The 17,376-nt window shown below is 34.5% G+C and overlaps 1 protein-coding gene across 1 annotated transcript in view; it reads left to right on the top strand.

Annotated features, from left to right (window-relative positions):
- Positions 1 to 17,376, top strand: part of DENND1A (DENN domain containing 1A) — a 645,990-nt gene that overhangs the window by 186,413 nt on the left and 442,201 nt on the right. The window contains 1 exon segment of the mRNA XM_031954278.1: positions 2,043 to 2,162. Within this exon segment, the coding sequence (XP_031810138.1) occupies positions 2,043 to 2,162 (120 nt within the window).

Below are 17,376 nucleotides of genomic sequence, written 5' to 3'. Positions count from 1 at the left end.
AGGAAATATAAGTATTGTTATCCCTGCTTGACTGATGAGTGAATAGATTCAGATTTGTTACGTGGAACTGGTACTTGAATTCTCCTGTCTCAGGTATTGATTGGGGTTTCTCCACTAAACCACATCTCTGGCAGAGATAAAAGCTATTGGTATTTGGTGCCCCTTGCATAGTGCTGCCAAATAGAACTTGCAACATAAGACCATTAAAGGTGCTCTGTACCCCAAAGACTCCTTGAGTCTTGATTTACATATATATCTTTTATGCAGGGCTTTTATAAGAGCTGACTTTTAGAAGTCTTAAGTAGTGCAGAAGACTCATCGTTAATTATGAGTGCTATCTTTAAAGAATACTTCAACTATTGTTTCCCATTTTCTCCTTGATAATGGTATTCATTTAATCTGTTAAGTGAATTATAGAGAAGAGCACTTCTTTAATCTTAGTACACATTACATAGACTCACTTTTGGGACTTTATATGGAAAAGAAAATGTTTTAAGTACGAAAACTCATAAATTCCATCAAAAATTTTGGGAAGAAAATTCTTTGTTAATTCTAAAATCTCATCAGAGAGATTCATTGCATTTTAATAATAAATAAAAAGTATTAATAGGCTCCTGTTGTCCATGCACGTCTCAGCTAAGGAGTCATACCCATGTGGCAAAGCTTCTGTAACCTTAATGTTCTAGTGTTCCAAGTCCTAAAGCTCTTTTAAAAAGCTGACATTACTAAATTCCATTATTAGAATTTTTAAATAACTATATTTGTGTTAATTTTAAAATCATTTTTATTATAGTTTGTTTATAGTATATTGGTTATGCCTTTTTTTTTTTTTTTTTTAAAGAACAGACGTTGCATTCTAATTTTACTTTAAAGTCTATATGTGTGATGTGCTTTTTATTTTTGTTTTAATGCAGTAAAAACATTGCTTTGTTTAATGCTTTCCTATAGCATTGTTTTTCACTGTCTTGGAAAGCAGCTTGCATTGTTAAAACAATCTGGCTTTCCTGGGTTTCAAAATGAGCTGCTCTGGGCTTCAAAAATTGTACAAGGAAAATGGCATTTGGGAAAACAAATGCTCGCCTTGTTCCTTGTATCTGTAAGTGGTTTTACCAAGTAGCCCCAAGCACTTCTAGGGCATCATTTAGAATTATGTAATCATAGAACCAGGAATAAAGAGTGAGAGAGCTACTGTAGAAGGGAGCTTGGGAAAAAAAAAAGAATGATGACTGGAAAGGATATTGAAAACCAGAATATTTAGAACATTAGAGCTAAAATGGATCTAAAAACAGAATGTCAGTACTGGAAAAGAACTTAGAACAGAATTTTGGAGCTTGAGAGGACTATAGAACATAGCTTGTGTGTGTGTATGTTTATTTGTTGGTTTACATGTTCAGGGTGTCCCAAAAGTCTTGATGTATTTTCAGATGATTAATCGTTGAACTGCAAAGAAGACTTTTGGGATACCTTTTACTATTGTATTTGGTCCTTACAACCCTCTGAAATAGGTCCTCCCTTTCCCTCATTTTTATAGTTGAAGAAAATTGAGGCTGAGAAGAGTTTAAGTGACTTGCTTAAGGCCACAAAATGATAAATGTGTAAAGTGAGATTTGAACTCAGTCTAATTATTCCGGGCCCAGAACTGATTCTGACCTTCCTCTTCACATTGAATGTCAGAACTGGCAGAGAGATCTCAGAAATCATATATTCTAATTTGTTCATAGTTCAGATGTGAAAGTTGAAACTCCAAGAAATAAGTTAACTTGCTTAGATTATGCTATTAGTTAGTGATAGAGCCTGGGATTGACTTCTTTTTATTTTAGTACAGTGATATATTATTTTTCCAAGGTGGTCCCAGAGATTGACTTTCTTACTAATTTCCCTTCCATACTGATGAAAAATGTAAATGTGCAAGTTCATTTAGAGAATCATAGGCCTACTGAGAAAGGAAATGTTACAGGTTCAATGACTTGGTTTGATTAGATAATTTTTATCACTGAACTGGTTGCACAATTTATTTTCCCTTTGTTCTTTCTTTCCTTTAGCCTTACAGTGAGCCAAGTTGGCCAGAATTTCACATTTGTGCTTACTGACATTGACAGCAAACAGAGGTTTGGCTTCTGCCGCTTATCTTCAGGAGCTAAGAGCTGCTTCTGCATCTTAAGGTAAGGGGAGGTTGGGCTTTGGTTACTGGCTTGTTCGAAGGAGCATTATTGGGCCTCCTTAGTTACAAATGTAATTTAAGTTTTCCAGCTGTTCTCCATCGTTCCCTATCTCTTCTCTTCAAGTCACTGCACTTTGGGCAAAGGATTTCAAAATATTGTTCATACACTTTTAAGCCTAGGAAGATAATTTTCATTATTTATTTATATTTCATGCCTTGAATGAAGGAGTCAATGCCTTTAGGTCATGTGTGAAAGTTGGATGACATAGCTTGAGCTTTTCCTGTTATCTTGAACTGTCTGAAACTATCTTGTTAAGCTTCTTTTTAAACATTTTGTATATGCAAGATTATTAATAAACATGTGTCTGCATCTAAGATTCTCTTGCCATTGCTGATCATGCCTTCGTCAATTTCTACAGAAACTGCTCTTGGAGTTTAGGAAGCCTTTCCTGATTTTCTTCATCCTTTTCTTCTCTCCTCCCTTTACCCACATAGTAGTTTGTTTTCACTTTTACAAATGGTTTTTGTGTTAATTTATATAGGACTATATTTCTATTTGTGACGTATTATATTATATATAATTATATGATTTTATAGTGATTTTCCTGAATGACAAGGATCATATTTTGTTTAAATTTTAAATCTCATCCAGAACTGAATTTATGGTTCTGCTTCTAGTAAAAATATTAGGCATTTTAATGGTTGTTGAAATAAATTATTTTATGATTTCAGGACACTAAGATAATACTGTCATAGAATTATTGAAAGTTATACTTTGAAAGGAGTCTCAGAAGTCATCATGTGTCTACCCCTAACTGAATAAGGAAGAATCTAATCCTTCCAGAGTGAGCCACTTGCACTTTTGAAAATCCTTATCTTTGTATTGACTTAAAATTTGCCTTTCTTCCATATCAGCCCATTGTTTTAGTCCTGTTCTCTTTAGTCCATCAGATAGAATCTGATTCTTCCACAAGACTGATACTCTCCCAAACAACAACAAACAAAAAGAAAAACTCTTAACAAAAATAAAAGCAAAAAAAGAGAGAGAGGGAGAAAATTTCTTCTCATTTGACCCCACAACATCCCTCTTTTTAAAGAGCCATCACCGTTATATTCTGGCCACATATCCTTTCTCCTGTGCTCCAGGCTAAGTATCACCAGTAACTCCAGCATTCCTCATGTGTCCCAGTTTCCAATCCTTCTTTCATCCTAGGTGCCTTCCTCTCTTCCCTGGATCTTTGTTAATCTCCATTTGTGTTTTGGCATTTCACTTGTTTGATGCTTGACTTCTTTCTACCAGTAATGGTCAGAGTGAATTCTGGTATAGAAGGGCTGTGTGGAAATTGCATTTTAGCACTGCAGGGTGTTCCTGAGGGAGAATTAAAGATATCCCATACATACCACTCTCCATCTGTTAAATAGGTGTCACAGGGGCCTGTCTCCTGTCTTTTGCTGCTAACATGGAGCAGCACAGGTCAGGGGAACTTCAAGGTGCTCTTGACAAAATCCTGTTACTAAGGATGTTGATGTGGGCCTCTGAAATGAAAGGCCAGATTTTGGGTGAATTCTAGAAAGGGATGTCTCTCTGGTGTACCAATTCCCCTATTACATTTTATTTTTTCTTCTTATTCCCTTCCCCCTTCTTCATCAAACACAGGCACAGAGGAGGATTGGAGCTCCTATACTTTCAGGTCTCTTAATTTGAAATGTTAAGACATTTATGTTTTATGTAAGACTTCTTGTTCACACCAGAGGTAGCACAGTATGTTAGGAAGAGCACTATACTTGGAATCAGAAGACCTCCCTTAAGATTTTGATACTATGTGACTATGAGCCATACATTACATCTCTGAATTCCTTATCTGTAAAAGAGTACTAGAATGGAAGTCAAGGGACCTGGGTCCTAGCCAGTCATAATTGATTGATTTTGGCCAGGTCATCTTCCCTCATTAATTCATCAGTAAAAATATTTGTACTTCTTACTTCCTAAAATTTTTTAAGTCAAGTGCTTTGTAAAAATTTAAGCATTATACAAAGGACAGTTGCTGCTGCCGCCACTACCACTACCACCACCACCACCATGTAAATTGGAGTAAATATAGATCTTTTCCAGTAAGACTGGAAAGATAGGTTGGAACCAGGTTGTGAAGGGTTTTAAATGTCAAACAGAAGATCTTATATTTAATTATAAAGACCATAGAAAGCCATTGGAGTGACATAGTCAAAGATTTGGCAGTTGCATAGAGGATAGATTGGAGAGTTGAGAGAATGTTGAGACATGTGTCTCAACAAGTTGAGAGAGAGTTGAGACATGTGGAGTGACAAATAAGAGAAGATTGCAGTAATCCAGGTGAGAGATGATAAACTACTCTCTAGCCATTTAAGTAAAAAGAAATTAATCAGTTGGCAACTGTTTAGATATACGGAGTAAGGGAGAGTACAGAATCAAGGATAATAACAAAGTTCAAACTAAAATGCCTGAAAGGGTAATGGTATTTTTGACAGAAAAAAGGATAGTGTCAAAGAATAATGGGTTTTAGAGGAACGTTTGAGATACCTCTGTATCAACTTTGAAATATCCAGTAGTAGTTGATAATGTATGACTGGAGTTCAGAAGAGATTAGGGCTAGTTATACATTTGGAAGTTATTTGTATAGACATTTTAAGCCTATTAAAGTCCCTATGTGACCGAGTGTAGAGAGAATAGAAGAAGATCCAGAAAAGAGCTATGGGAAACATTTAACCTTAGGGTTTAGGATGTGACCAGAGAATCAGCAAAAGATACTAAAAAGAATGATTAGATGATAAGAAACAGAAAATCCAGAGAAGAGATTCTCTCGGAGGAAAGAGTTCCAGAGAGTAGCTACTAGGTACAAGTTGGAGAAAAAATAAAGTCACACAGTTACAAAGTAGCAGAATTGGTCCTCAAATGTAGGTGCTCTGTCTACAAATACAGTATTTTTTTCTGTGACTCCATGATGAACTACTGCTTGTTAGGATTCAAGCATATCTATATATAGGTATAGCTGTATATATTGACATACATATATTTATGCCTGCATGTAGATGTGGGAATGGATGCATGTGTATCTGTGTATATTTATTTATACACACTTATCTAGCATGTCACGATAGACAAAGCCCTGAAGTTAGGAAGAAATATACAGAATTTTTACATGAGTATTTACTTGATTTCTTTCTGGTGATTTTGATGAGGTCTAAATATAGGGTACCTAATGAAATTAGGGTTTGAGGTCTAGTGGCAGGTTCGGGGTACAGGGAGTCAAATAGAGCTCCCCTGCAACCCCATTGGATTCGGTGCAAGGATACAGCGGTAAATGAAGTCTAGTGGCGGCATGAGTCCCCAATAAAAGCATTTATTGGCCCGAAAAGCTATATTGATAAAAGAGGTCTATTATGGGGTTTGGAAGTAAGAAAATAGGTGAAGGTAGAGATAAGAAGGACACTGGACAGAGAATCAAGTGGACAGAGGGTCCTGACATGGCTAGCATGTTCAGAACCTCTGCAAAGAGGGGGTCCCAGCTTGAGAGGTTTAGCTAGAGGGGCTTTTGGGTGTAGCCCCAAGTCGGCTCAGATCCGCTGGGGGCTGGAACCGGTCCAGATCTTCTATTGGAATTCAAAGGGACCAGGATTTGTGAATCAAAAGGTAATTACATTAACTAGGAGGGGTTGGGGATCAGAAAGAAAGGAATCTTAACTGGACCACATCTGTATCAATTTCAGAAAGTATTGCAGTGTCATCACTTTTTACAAGGTCAATGTATTTGTCATTATCTACATGGTATTATTTTTCTGCTATAAGTAAGAAGTTGAATAATCATTTTATCATTTTGGGTATTATTTTGTGAACTCTTTAAAAATAATATGCAAGGTAATCTAGAAGCAAAAGATGTGGTTCCTCAGGCCTAGACTAAGTCAGTTCTGTTTTCTGCATCCTGATTTCCTCATTTGTAAAATAAAGGGCTTAAAATCTAAATACTCATTTCCTCATTGAAAGTTCTGTGTTAAAAGTTTCTTTGAAATTATGGCATTCTTTTATTCTAGAACTTCTTGAAAACTGTAGGTTGGGCTCCAATGTATACCTATCCTAGCTGACTTTTATTTTTTGAATCAACAATATTATTTAATGTAATTATGGTTGATGACTATGATCGATAGGACATTCCAAACTGTAGATTCATATATTCAGTTTTATTAAAATAGAAAGAAACAATAGCTGATTATACTGTCTTTAGAAAACTTTATATGAACTAATTCTTGTATTTTTTTTTCCTTTCAGGAAATAAGAAGGTTCTAGGAGGTTGTGCTCAGGCTAGCTTTTATCTGTTTTCTTTTTAAATATGAGATATTGATTTCATATCTGTTACCAGATTGGAGAGAACTTAGTTGATGATGAAATGAAACAATGTCTTAGAATTGGATTTGGAAGATGAAATATGAAAAAATTAAAAGTATTATGTTTGCAACTAGGAAGCAGGATCTTAATTTTCTTATAGAAATATATTTCAGCTCATTATAAAGGATTTCTTTTAGCAATTAGTGTTGACCAGTAAGAGAATATGATCTTACCAAATGACTTTTTCATCAGAGGAGGTCTTTAAGTAGAACTTAGATGACTACCTATTGGCGTTGTCATTGAGCTGATTAATACTGTAGATGACAGATCAAATTACACCTGAGATCTTTTTGTAACTGTGTATGTAATATTTAGGGTCATTTCAGCTCTGATGTGTTCTCACTGTTTGAGCCTACTTCTGTGCTCCCTTTAGGTTTTTACATTCTATTTTGTAGAATTGCTTCCAGGTCTTATCTTTTATATTCTAAATTCCCAGAAAGCTTTAACCTTTCACATGCTAATATAGCTTCACCATTACATTTTCTAAGAATCTTTCCAGAAACAATTTCTATATTCTAAAGCCCCTTTCAGTTCTTACAGTCTAAATTCTAACATTGTGTTGTATAATCTTCTGCAGTGGAAACTGAATTATATTAATAGTCACTATGAGTAATTTTTTAAGCATTAGAATTTAAAACCTGCAGATTAAATTTTCTTTGACTTCAGATTTGCCCACACCTTTCAATCCCAACTCTCCTCCAAACACTCTGGACTGTGGACTCCACCCTTTTCTTACACAGTCCCATTTCCTTGACTCTATTTTCTCCCTCTATACTATTTTACTTGGTAATCTCATCAACTCTCATAGATTGAATTATCATATTTGTGCTTATGGTTCTCAAATTTACTTAATCCTCTCTTTTGACCTTCAATCAATCTTCAACTGTTTATTAGACATCTAGCCTTAGATACCTTATAATTATCTTAAAATCAACATATCCAAAATTGAAATTATTATCTCACTCTCCAAATTTTCCCATTTCCTAACTTTCTGCATTGTCTGCAGTTATATCATCCTCCTAACCACCCCAGGCTCAAAACTTAGGTATTATCTTCAGTTTCTTATGTTCCCTCACCTATCTATCCAAATATTTACCATGGCCTATAGATTTCACCTTTGTAATGTCTATCACTCCCTTTTCTCCTTTCACACTGTCACTACCTTGTAACAAACCCATTTCATCTCACATGCCTGTATCATTAATACCTTGTTGGTTGGTTTTCTACCCTCAAGTCTAACTTCAATCTTCAAAGTGATGTTCCTAAAATATAGGTCTGACCTCTCTATTCAATAAATTCTACTTGTTCTCTATTACCTCCAGGATCAAATATAAAATCCTCTGTCATTCAGAACTCTACATAATCTGATGCTCCTTCTCATATCTTTCCTCTCTTATTACATATTATTACCTTAATTGTGTTTTTCTTTCCTCTCCAACCCTCACCTCCCACTCCAGCGCAGTGTATTCTGATTGTGACATTGCCTCTCTAAAACAGATATACCATCTCCCAACTGCAATCATTTTCATTAGCTATGCCCTTGCCTAGAATGTTTTCCTTCTTCATCTCTATCTTCTGGCTTTCCTTTCTTCCTTCAAATCCTAATTAATATGCTACTTTTTATAAGAAGTCTTTCCCAATCTTCCTTAACTGTAATTATGCCTTTTCTCCATTGATTATTTCCATTTATCTTATATAAAGCTTTTTTGTACATGAATGTGTGCATGTTGTCTCCCTTATTAGACAATGAACTCTTTGAAAACAAGGATGGTCTTTTACCTTTCTTTGTATCCCCAGGACTTACTATATTGCTTGGTACACAGGCATTCAATAAATATTTATTGACTTACTAATTGATGTGATATGTATTATAGGGTTGCTTAAGATGTATTAAAATATGCTCTTTGAGGAGAACTACTTTCTAATCAATCAACAGAGGGAGTTCAAGATCCCCAAGTCTTATCGTTATTCTAGGGGTAGAGTGTTTCATTGTTAAAAAAAAGTTATTTCCTAATTCTTATTAATTTAAAATTAAATTTAAAATAAAACTAATTTTAAAAATTTTAGTTATTTATTTTTGATTGATTTAACTTATTTTTTTATTTTTAAAGCTTTTTTTTAAGCATCATTTTTCTCATTTTGCATTAGCAAAATTGTCCAATTACTGAAATATTTAAATATTTGGAAATCTTTTATTACAATAAACTAATATAGATGGGGAAGCTAAAAATCTTGAAATGAAGCTTATATTTTTATAGCTAGACAGTGAAATCTATCGCTAAAAAAACAATCAATAGATATTTCCTTAATAATTGGTGGATAAGTTCAAATATACTTAAACAAGCAAAGGTTTAGAGGCAGTCTTAAATAATGGAAAGTTCCCTTTATCTTGAAGCCAGAATACCTGAGTTCAAGTTCCTGCTACAACACTAACTTGCTGTGTTACCACTTAGAGCTTCAATTTCCTTTTTTATTGACTCCTTTAATCTTACCTGCCCATTTTATAGACAAGTATACTGAGGCACAGACGAGAAGTGATTTGCTCAAAATGACACAGGTAATAAGTAACATAGCTAGGATTGAATTAGGAATATTTGATTTTGAATCACAGGGACTTATTTTAAATTCAATGCTTTTTTCAGTATTTCATAGTGAATAGACTGCTGGGCTTTTTCTACAGGAAGATCTGAATTCAAATCTTGCATCTGGCACTAACTTTGTGATACTGGGTAAATTTGTTAATTTCTTCAATCTTAGTTTCCTGGTCTATAAAATGTGAATACTTATATTTGTAGTACCTACTTCACAGGACCCTTTTGAGGCTTTGGCATGATGTAAATAGAAAGCCTTTTGTAAACCTTAAAAATTATGTTTCATCCATCCACCTGTTCATTTATTTATTCATTCATCTTTTTATCGATCTATTAATAAATTAAGCTGCCAATTTATTTATATAATCATTAATTCTTCTATTCATTTATTTATTCCTTTGTTTGTTTATTTCCTGTCCAACACTTTGCCATTTTTGTGCTCCCTGAATCTGCATGCTTCAGCAGTCTAGAATGGGAGCTGCTTTTATTTTCTCTTGTTCACTGACACATTGATCTCTACCTGACCATAATCTAGGAAGATTCGCTTTTCTTTGTGTAGTACAAGCTCGAATCAGAAACAAGAAAGAATCGAGGCTTTAGGGCCTTCAGCTTCTGTCAATGCTGGTATTTTTTTTTTTTTTAATCATTTGTAGTATAGGAGAAAAATCAAGAGTCTGTTTCCTCAAGCAGGTGCTGGATGTGTATGTATGATGGCCCCTTTAGTAAAAAGGGAGAGATGATTAGAGGGAGGTAGTTGGTGGGGACAGCACTAAGCTCTCTACCTTAAAAGCAGGTGCTGTTGAAATATTCCAGAAACAGATGGAATACTCCATTTCACTTTCAAGCCATTTATGATAGTCTTGCCCGAGGGCACCCTCCTATACAAACAAGCATAATCTAATGTTGGAGGGTCTGTCTGGCCTTTAAAGTCACTTATCCCCATCCCCCACCAGCTCTGGAGAAGTCAAGTTTTCTTCCTAGTGCTGTAAATTTAATTTGGGGAAAGCTGGGTTGCTCTCTCTGTATGGAGGAGTTTCCTTACTCATTCAAGTGTTTCCTGGTTGCTCTGGATCCCAACTTGGCTCTTTTTAATGGGGAAATATCAAGGTATTCTGAGAAGAGCTAGATGTGAAATGAGTTTGTTTGTGGGTTTTGACAGTAGCTATGTAACTTGAGTGAGTTGCTCTATACTTCTTTGAACCTCAGTTTCATCATAACCTCCAAGGAATGTGTTGGGGTTGGGGAGAGGTGAAGAAGATAATGTGTATATCCCTATCTACAAGCTATTATGGAAAAAAACTGCTTTATAAATCTTAGTGTTATGTTATTCACATTGTTAAAACTAGGAAGAAAATTACTGTATTACTCCTTATGGATACTTAAAGGGAGAAAATCCAGCCTTTGGGAGAAATAGTATGTAATTATTCTCATCCTCATTTGAATGGTGAAAGAACTGAGGGTCAAATAGATATAGTGACTTGTCCAAGACTATTTAGTTAGTAAAACTTGGAACTTTTTTGTCATCCAGTATTTTCTTCTTTCATTTGGTTTCCATCAGAAATTTCACAAAGCTTATCCTTCCTACCTTCTTTCTTCTTTAAAAAATAAGGGGAAACTTTCAAAGTTTGTTTGTTTCTTTTTGGTGGTAGCAGCAACTCTTCTTTATATGGGGATATTTAAATTAAGCTTAAATATCCCCACAGCCCTATGATTTAGATATAGTGATATTGGAGAAAAGAGGAGAAACACAGTAGTTCTCTGGCTTCGTAGTGAGATGATAACTAGTCAGAGAGAAAAAGTAGAACTGCTAGATTTGGGTTCTGATTCAACTTCTGTGTTCTTTGCCAAGGATAATGGCCTTTATCTTGGAAATTATGGTATGAAAATAGATAATAAGGACTTGATACCAAAATAAGAAAGAACCAGAGCTTCTAATTGTTGTTTGGTATATATTTTCAAGTACTGGTAGTAAGAACTGACGGATATAATTGCTAAGCCATTGACAGTGATATTTGAAAGATCATAAAAATGGGAGAGGTAATGGAAAAAGGCAAATGTCTCTTTTGAAAAGGGATGGAAAGCAATCACAACCTGAAGGCTAGTAAGCTTGACTTAGACTTCTGAGGAATTTCTAGGACAAATCATTAAAGAAATGGTCAGAGAACTAGAACAAGTAAACTAGGTTTATAGAGTCAGCATGGCTCCAAGAAGAAAAGATCAGGCCATACTGTCTATGTTTCCTTGGTGGGTTTACTACATTAGTAAGCCAAGAGAATGCTGATGATATTGTTTTCATACATTTTAGCAAAACATTTTATAAAGTTATCCTAGACTAATCTTATGGACAAAATAGCAATGTGGACTAAGGAATAATTCAGTTAGATAAGTTCAGGTTAGATTGAGAGGATAGTCCTTAATGTATAATGTCCCCTTGGCTGCATCTCTACAGAGGAGTCCCTCAATGGCTCATCTTGGCCCTAGCATGTTTATTTAATTGTTTATCAATTACTTGGATAAAGGCAGAAGTGGAGTGCTTATCAGATTTGCAGAGTACACAAAACAGGAAGGAATAGATAGCATATTGGCAGACACTATTGAAATCCAAAAGCTAAAGAATCTAATAAGATGAAGTTAAACTGAGGTAAATGTAAAGCCTTATTATTTGGGTTAAAAAATGAACTTTACAAACTTAAAACAGGAAAAATAGTGGATTTTTTGTTTGTTTTTTTCGGAAAAGGTATGAAATTTTTTGTAGACTACAAATTTGATCTGAGTCAGCAGTGTATTGTGGTAGGAAAAAAAGGTAATTTATAATCTTTAGTTGCATTATGAGAGGCAGATCTTCACAGAATCCAGAGTATATTACTTTATCATGTAAAGTTTTGTATTCACTTCTGAGTACCACAGTTCAGAAAGCCCATTAAACTGAAGAACACATAAAGAAGATTGTTAATTTACATTGTTTTGTTTGCATATTTATTTATCGAACTGTTCTTTCTCTTTTTCCATTTGTGAAAATGTTTAGAAATAAACTTTCTGCTAACTACTGGTTTAGTTGCATCCCCCAAATTTTGGTATATTGTCTCATTGTTGTCTTTATCTTTAATGAAAACATGTTTCTATTATTTGTTCTTTGCCCCAACTAGTTGCACTCTTTTAGGCTTCTCCATCATGTTCCCAAGAATTCAACATTGGAATACCTTATTATCCTAAGTTTGAATTAAACTTGGCACTTTCACCTCAACAGTGCCCCCTGCTTCTGTGATTGCAGTTCTGAGTAACAAGCTCGAAAACCCATCTATCTATACTTCTTTGACTTCTCCATTGTATTCTTTCCGTACTATCTTCCCATTCCCAAGCCTCAGTTTTTCAGTTTTCTTTTGTGTGTTGTCTTCCCCCCATTACACTGTAAGCTCCTTGAGGTCAGGTTGTCTTAACTTTTCATATTTGTATCCTATGCTGAGCATAGTGTCTGGTACACAGTGGATCCTTAATAAATGTTTATTGATTGCTTGACTTATCCATTCTTTAGGATTGTTATTTAGTTTTCAATTAATTTTTAATCATTGCTTTAGCAGCTCTTTATTGATTATAATTTTATTCCATTATCTTCTGAAAATATATAGTTAACATTTGTTTTCTCCATTTATTTTTAAAGCTATTATGCCTTAATACATATGAAGTTTTTGTGAAGAGGTTAGGCACAGCTGATAAATAGACATACTTCTTTTTATTCCCATTCAATAATTTCCAGAGTTTTATCTTGCCTACCTTTTCTAAGATTCAATTCAAGTCCCTTAATCCTCCTTAACTCCATTCCCCCCTTTTTTTTTGCTTAAATTTATCTAGGTCTGAGATGGGTAAATTGAAGTTTTTTACTTATGGTTTTATTATTTCTATAATTTATTTAATTTTTCCTTTATTTAAATGCTTTGCCATTTGATGCACACATGTTTAGTATTGGTATTAATCACCTATTATCTGTTAGTAAAATATAGTTTCTCCTATTTATCTGATTGAGTCTATTTTTGCTGTCATTTTGTCTGAGGTCATGGATATTGCTGCTACTTTTTTTTTTTTAAACTTCAAGTGAAATAATAGATTTTGCTCAAATGCCTTTATTTTAATCCTGTGTACTTCTTTATGTTTCAAGTGTATTTCTGATAAACTACATATTGATGAATTCCAGTTTTTAATCCATTATGCTATCTCTTTTATTTCATGAGGGAGTTCATATCATTCACATTCACAGTTATGATTCTTAATTTTGTATTTCCTTACATACTATTCTCTTACCCTTTTCCTTCCCATTGTTTCTAGATACTTCTTTATAAAGAAGAGGGAAGTGAAAGAAAAGGAATAAACAGCTTTACTTTTCTTAAGTTTGCTAAAATCTGCTTCAGATTTTCTTTGTTTATCTTTGTATTTTTCCCTCCTTTGACCTGTTCCAGATAAGAGTGAAATTCAAGTTTTTACTGTTTTTCTCTTCTTCTTCCTCCTAGTTGTTATGCTAACATTTGCACATTCTAATTATGAGATAAATTTTCTTTTTCTTCTGCTTCCTCTCTATTAGCATATTCCTCTTTCCTTACCTTTTAAATTTTTTTTATGGTAATAAAAACATATCAGAAGCACTTCCAGAATGTCTTTCTAGAGACCTTCCTCTCCAATCCCTGATGATAATAAAGTTCTGAGGGGATTCATGTATACCTCTCCATAATGAAGAGAGGACCCCACTCTGAAAATCCTTAAAGGACAAAAAATCCTTCAACTCTGACTCAGTGAGGGACCTGCCCAAAGGACAAATAATTTCATCTTTGTTATCTGGGTGGGGTCAACTCAATCCTGAAACTCATTGAATTCAATTCAAATTCTAGTCCTAGCTGAAACTCAGCCAGGAGCCAACTTGGGACTCCACCCACAGGCCCCCTTTAGCTAAATCTCTCATAAAAAGAGCCAAACTAAAATCCTCTCTTTGCAGAGGTTCCAAATATGCCATACTATGCTATGTTTGGCACGCCAAGGGCCTCTGCCCACTGGACTATTCTTTTGCAGTTTCATCCTCTTTTTATCCTCACCTATTACGCTAACCAAACTTTATATTTCCAGTCCCCCTAATAAACCTCTTTTATCAATCTTAGGTTTTCGGGTCTGTAAATTCCTTTACAGAGAATTTATTCCGCCAGAAGGGAGTCCCCAAAACTCCCTACCCTTGCACCAAATCCTAAGGAGTTGCAGGGGAACCAAACCCCTCCATTTGATTCCCTGAACCCCAAACCTGCCACTGGACCTCATTTAACTCCCTGAACACCAGAAACCCTAATTTCATTTGGGTTCCCCAAATCTAAACCTCATTGATATCAGAGTGCAAATATTTTATCCTTGTTTAGTCCTTTAATATTGCTCACTAACTTTGAAGTCCTTTCTTTCACTAAATTATTTTTTCCACCTTAGAATTATACATAGTTTTATTGAGTAAGTTATTCTTGGTTTTAAAGCCTTTGCCCTTTTCTTTCTGGAATATTTTATTCTAAGTTCTCTGCTTCTGGTGGTGACATGAAGAGGTAATCTTCTATGATTCTAATCATGGCTCCCCCATATTTGAATTTTTTCTTTCTGGTTGCTTATAGTATTTTTCCTTTGACCTTGAAGTTCTGAATCTTGGTTGAGATATTCTCAGGAGTTGGTTTCTTTTAGGAGGTGACAAATAATTATATTTCTACTTTGCTTTCATATTCTAAGACATTCTAGGCTCTTTTCTATTGTGTTTTTTGGGTAGACTAAAGATTCTTAAATCGTTACTCCTCTGTTTTCCAGGTCAGTTTTTGTCATAAGATAGATACCGTAATGCCGAAGAAACTGAGCCAAGACAGAGATTAGAGACCAATTCAATTATTTATTAAATGGAGAGAAATACTGGGACCAATGCATCCATGTTGATCCCAGGGCTAGACAAGGAGTATTGGAAAAGCAAGCCTTTTATGGAATAACAAAAACAATGACATAATGAATGGAGGGATCTAGGTGGGGATAACCTAGCATAGGGAGGTTACTGATATTCTAATGATATTAAGGAATGTCTATAAAACTTTTATCTCAACCATTAAGAGGGGATGGTTATAACCTAAGGCACAATTACAAAATAGAACAATTGGAGGAACTGGTCACCCCATTAAAAGGGAAATTTGGCATAACATTACCTTACATTTTCTTCCAATTTTTTTTTCAATATTTCAACTTTATATTAAGGTGTGTTGTTGTCTCATGAAATCCTTATCTTTTTATTCATTCTAATTTCCTAGAAGTTTTTTCCTTGCATAAAGTTTTGTAGTCTCTTGTTCCAGTCTGCCATTTCTTTCTTAATCTGCTATAGTTATCATTTCCCCCCTCCCCCCCATTTTTACCTTTAGCACTCTGTATTTGGTTCTTAAAATGGGTTTAGGTCTTTTAAAAAAACCAAACTTCTTGCCTCATCTCTTTCAAGAATTCTAGTTAAATTTGTGTCCAAGATGTGTTTTTGAGGCTTTTCTTGTAAATATTTTGGAATCATTTTCTTCCTTTGGGTTTGGTTTTGAGTGTCCCTATTTTCATAATGATTCTTTATAACGGAATTCTTTTGGTTGGTTTATTTACTCAATCTTTCAGCAGACTTCTTGACATCAGACTTGATATCAGGGCCAGGCTCTGTGTACTTCTATGGGGAATGTCTGAGTTGAGGTTTTGTCATGTTGGGTCCTTTTGCTGTTTTCATGGGGGTACTGAATATTAGTTATTCCTAGATCTCAGGGACAGGACAGATTGGAGACCAGTAAGCTTTCAATATTTCCAAAATAGTATAATGCAGGGCAAAGCTTTGAGTTCTACAAGTTTCTGATTTTCATTTCCGCTTATGTAGCACTTCTATTACCTTGTATCAGTTTTAATCTCCAGTAGTTTTCTGTTATATGTTTCTGTATCTTGTATGAGGTCAGTGGCCTCCTATAGGGGTCTTCTTCCCCTTGCTCCATTGTACAATCTTTGTCGTCTCATTTCCTGTATGCTCTGTTGTTAGGTGCAGAATGCCCTTATTCAGAGCCTTAGTCCAGTATCTTCAGGCCTCTCTGTCTGTTTCTCTTTTCTGACCTGAGTGGTGTTTACTTGACCTGATATTTAGATCTTGATGCTTTACTTTTCCTTTACTTTTGCTCTGTCTTCTACTCTTACACATAGAAAATTTTATTGGATCTTTTCAGAAGACACTGCATTGCCTCAAATACCTTGAAAATCTGAGTTACTTTGACTTCTACTCAAAGTAATGTAAGAAGAAAATCTCCAAAAATGAATAATAATTCATCAGCAGTGATGAGGGCATTGCCTTACTTGCTTTTGAATGTTGATTTACTCTTAACCTTACCCCTCATAAAATTAAGAACAAGTCATGACCATATACTTTGTATTTATTAACTTCTTTCCTTTGCTTTGTAATCACTTAATTTCTGTGAATCTCAATTTTCTTTCCTCTCAAATGAGGGTGTTGACTTAGATCATGATTTTTTGACTTGACATCTATGAATTAAAAATATAATTTTTGTTAACTCTCTAAATACAATTGCCTTCACAATTTTATGTATTTTATCTTAGGCATTTAAAAATTCCTGAAAAGAAATTCTGAAAAGGATTCTTTATATTTCACCAGCTTACCAAAGCAGTTCTTGACATAGAAAAGATTAAGAAGAACCCCTTGAATATATGATATTTGTGATCCTTTCTAGCACTAGCATCTTGTGTTCTAAGCTCCCTTCTAACAGAAATTTTCTGTATCCTATGTCTTCATGTTCTGTGCTTTCAGCTCCCTTTCAGTTCTCACATTTTGTTTTTTCTGTTCTAAAAAGCTGTGTCATAAGGTCTCCTTTGTGATATGTAGGTCCTCTATGATTCTAAAATGTTAAACCTATTTTCCATGAGAATATCTTTAAATGTATAATGTGATGGATATATTTTATCCATTGGGAAAATGCTTCACCTTAGAGAGTAGGTAGTTGCTTTCTGAATGAGTGTGAATGTGGAAAAATTATCAGGAATTCTAAACAAACTCTTCTGTGTTAATTTAGATCATGAGAGTACCCACACAAAAATGATAGTTCTTTTTCCTTACTTGTCTATCATTTGGGTCCAAGTTGGGTTTTTTTTTTTATGCTAAATTTTACTTATTAAATAGAAAGATGAGA

The sequence above is a fragment of the Sarcophilus harrisii genome, chromosome 2 (genome assembly GCF_902635505.1).
Source record: "Sarcophilus harrisii chromosome 2, mSarHar1.11, whole genome shotgun sequence".
NCBI lineage: Eukaryota > Metazoa > Chordata > Mammalia > Dasyuromorphia > Dasyuridae > Sarcophilus > Sarcophilus harrisii.
Note: the sequence above shows the minus strand (reverse complement) of the source record. Positions and strands in the feature narration are given on the sequence as shown.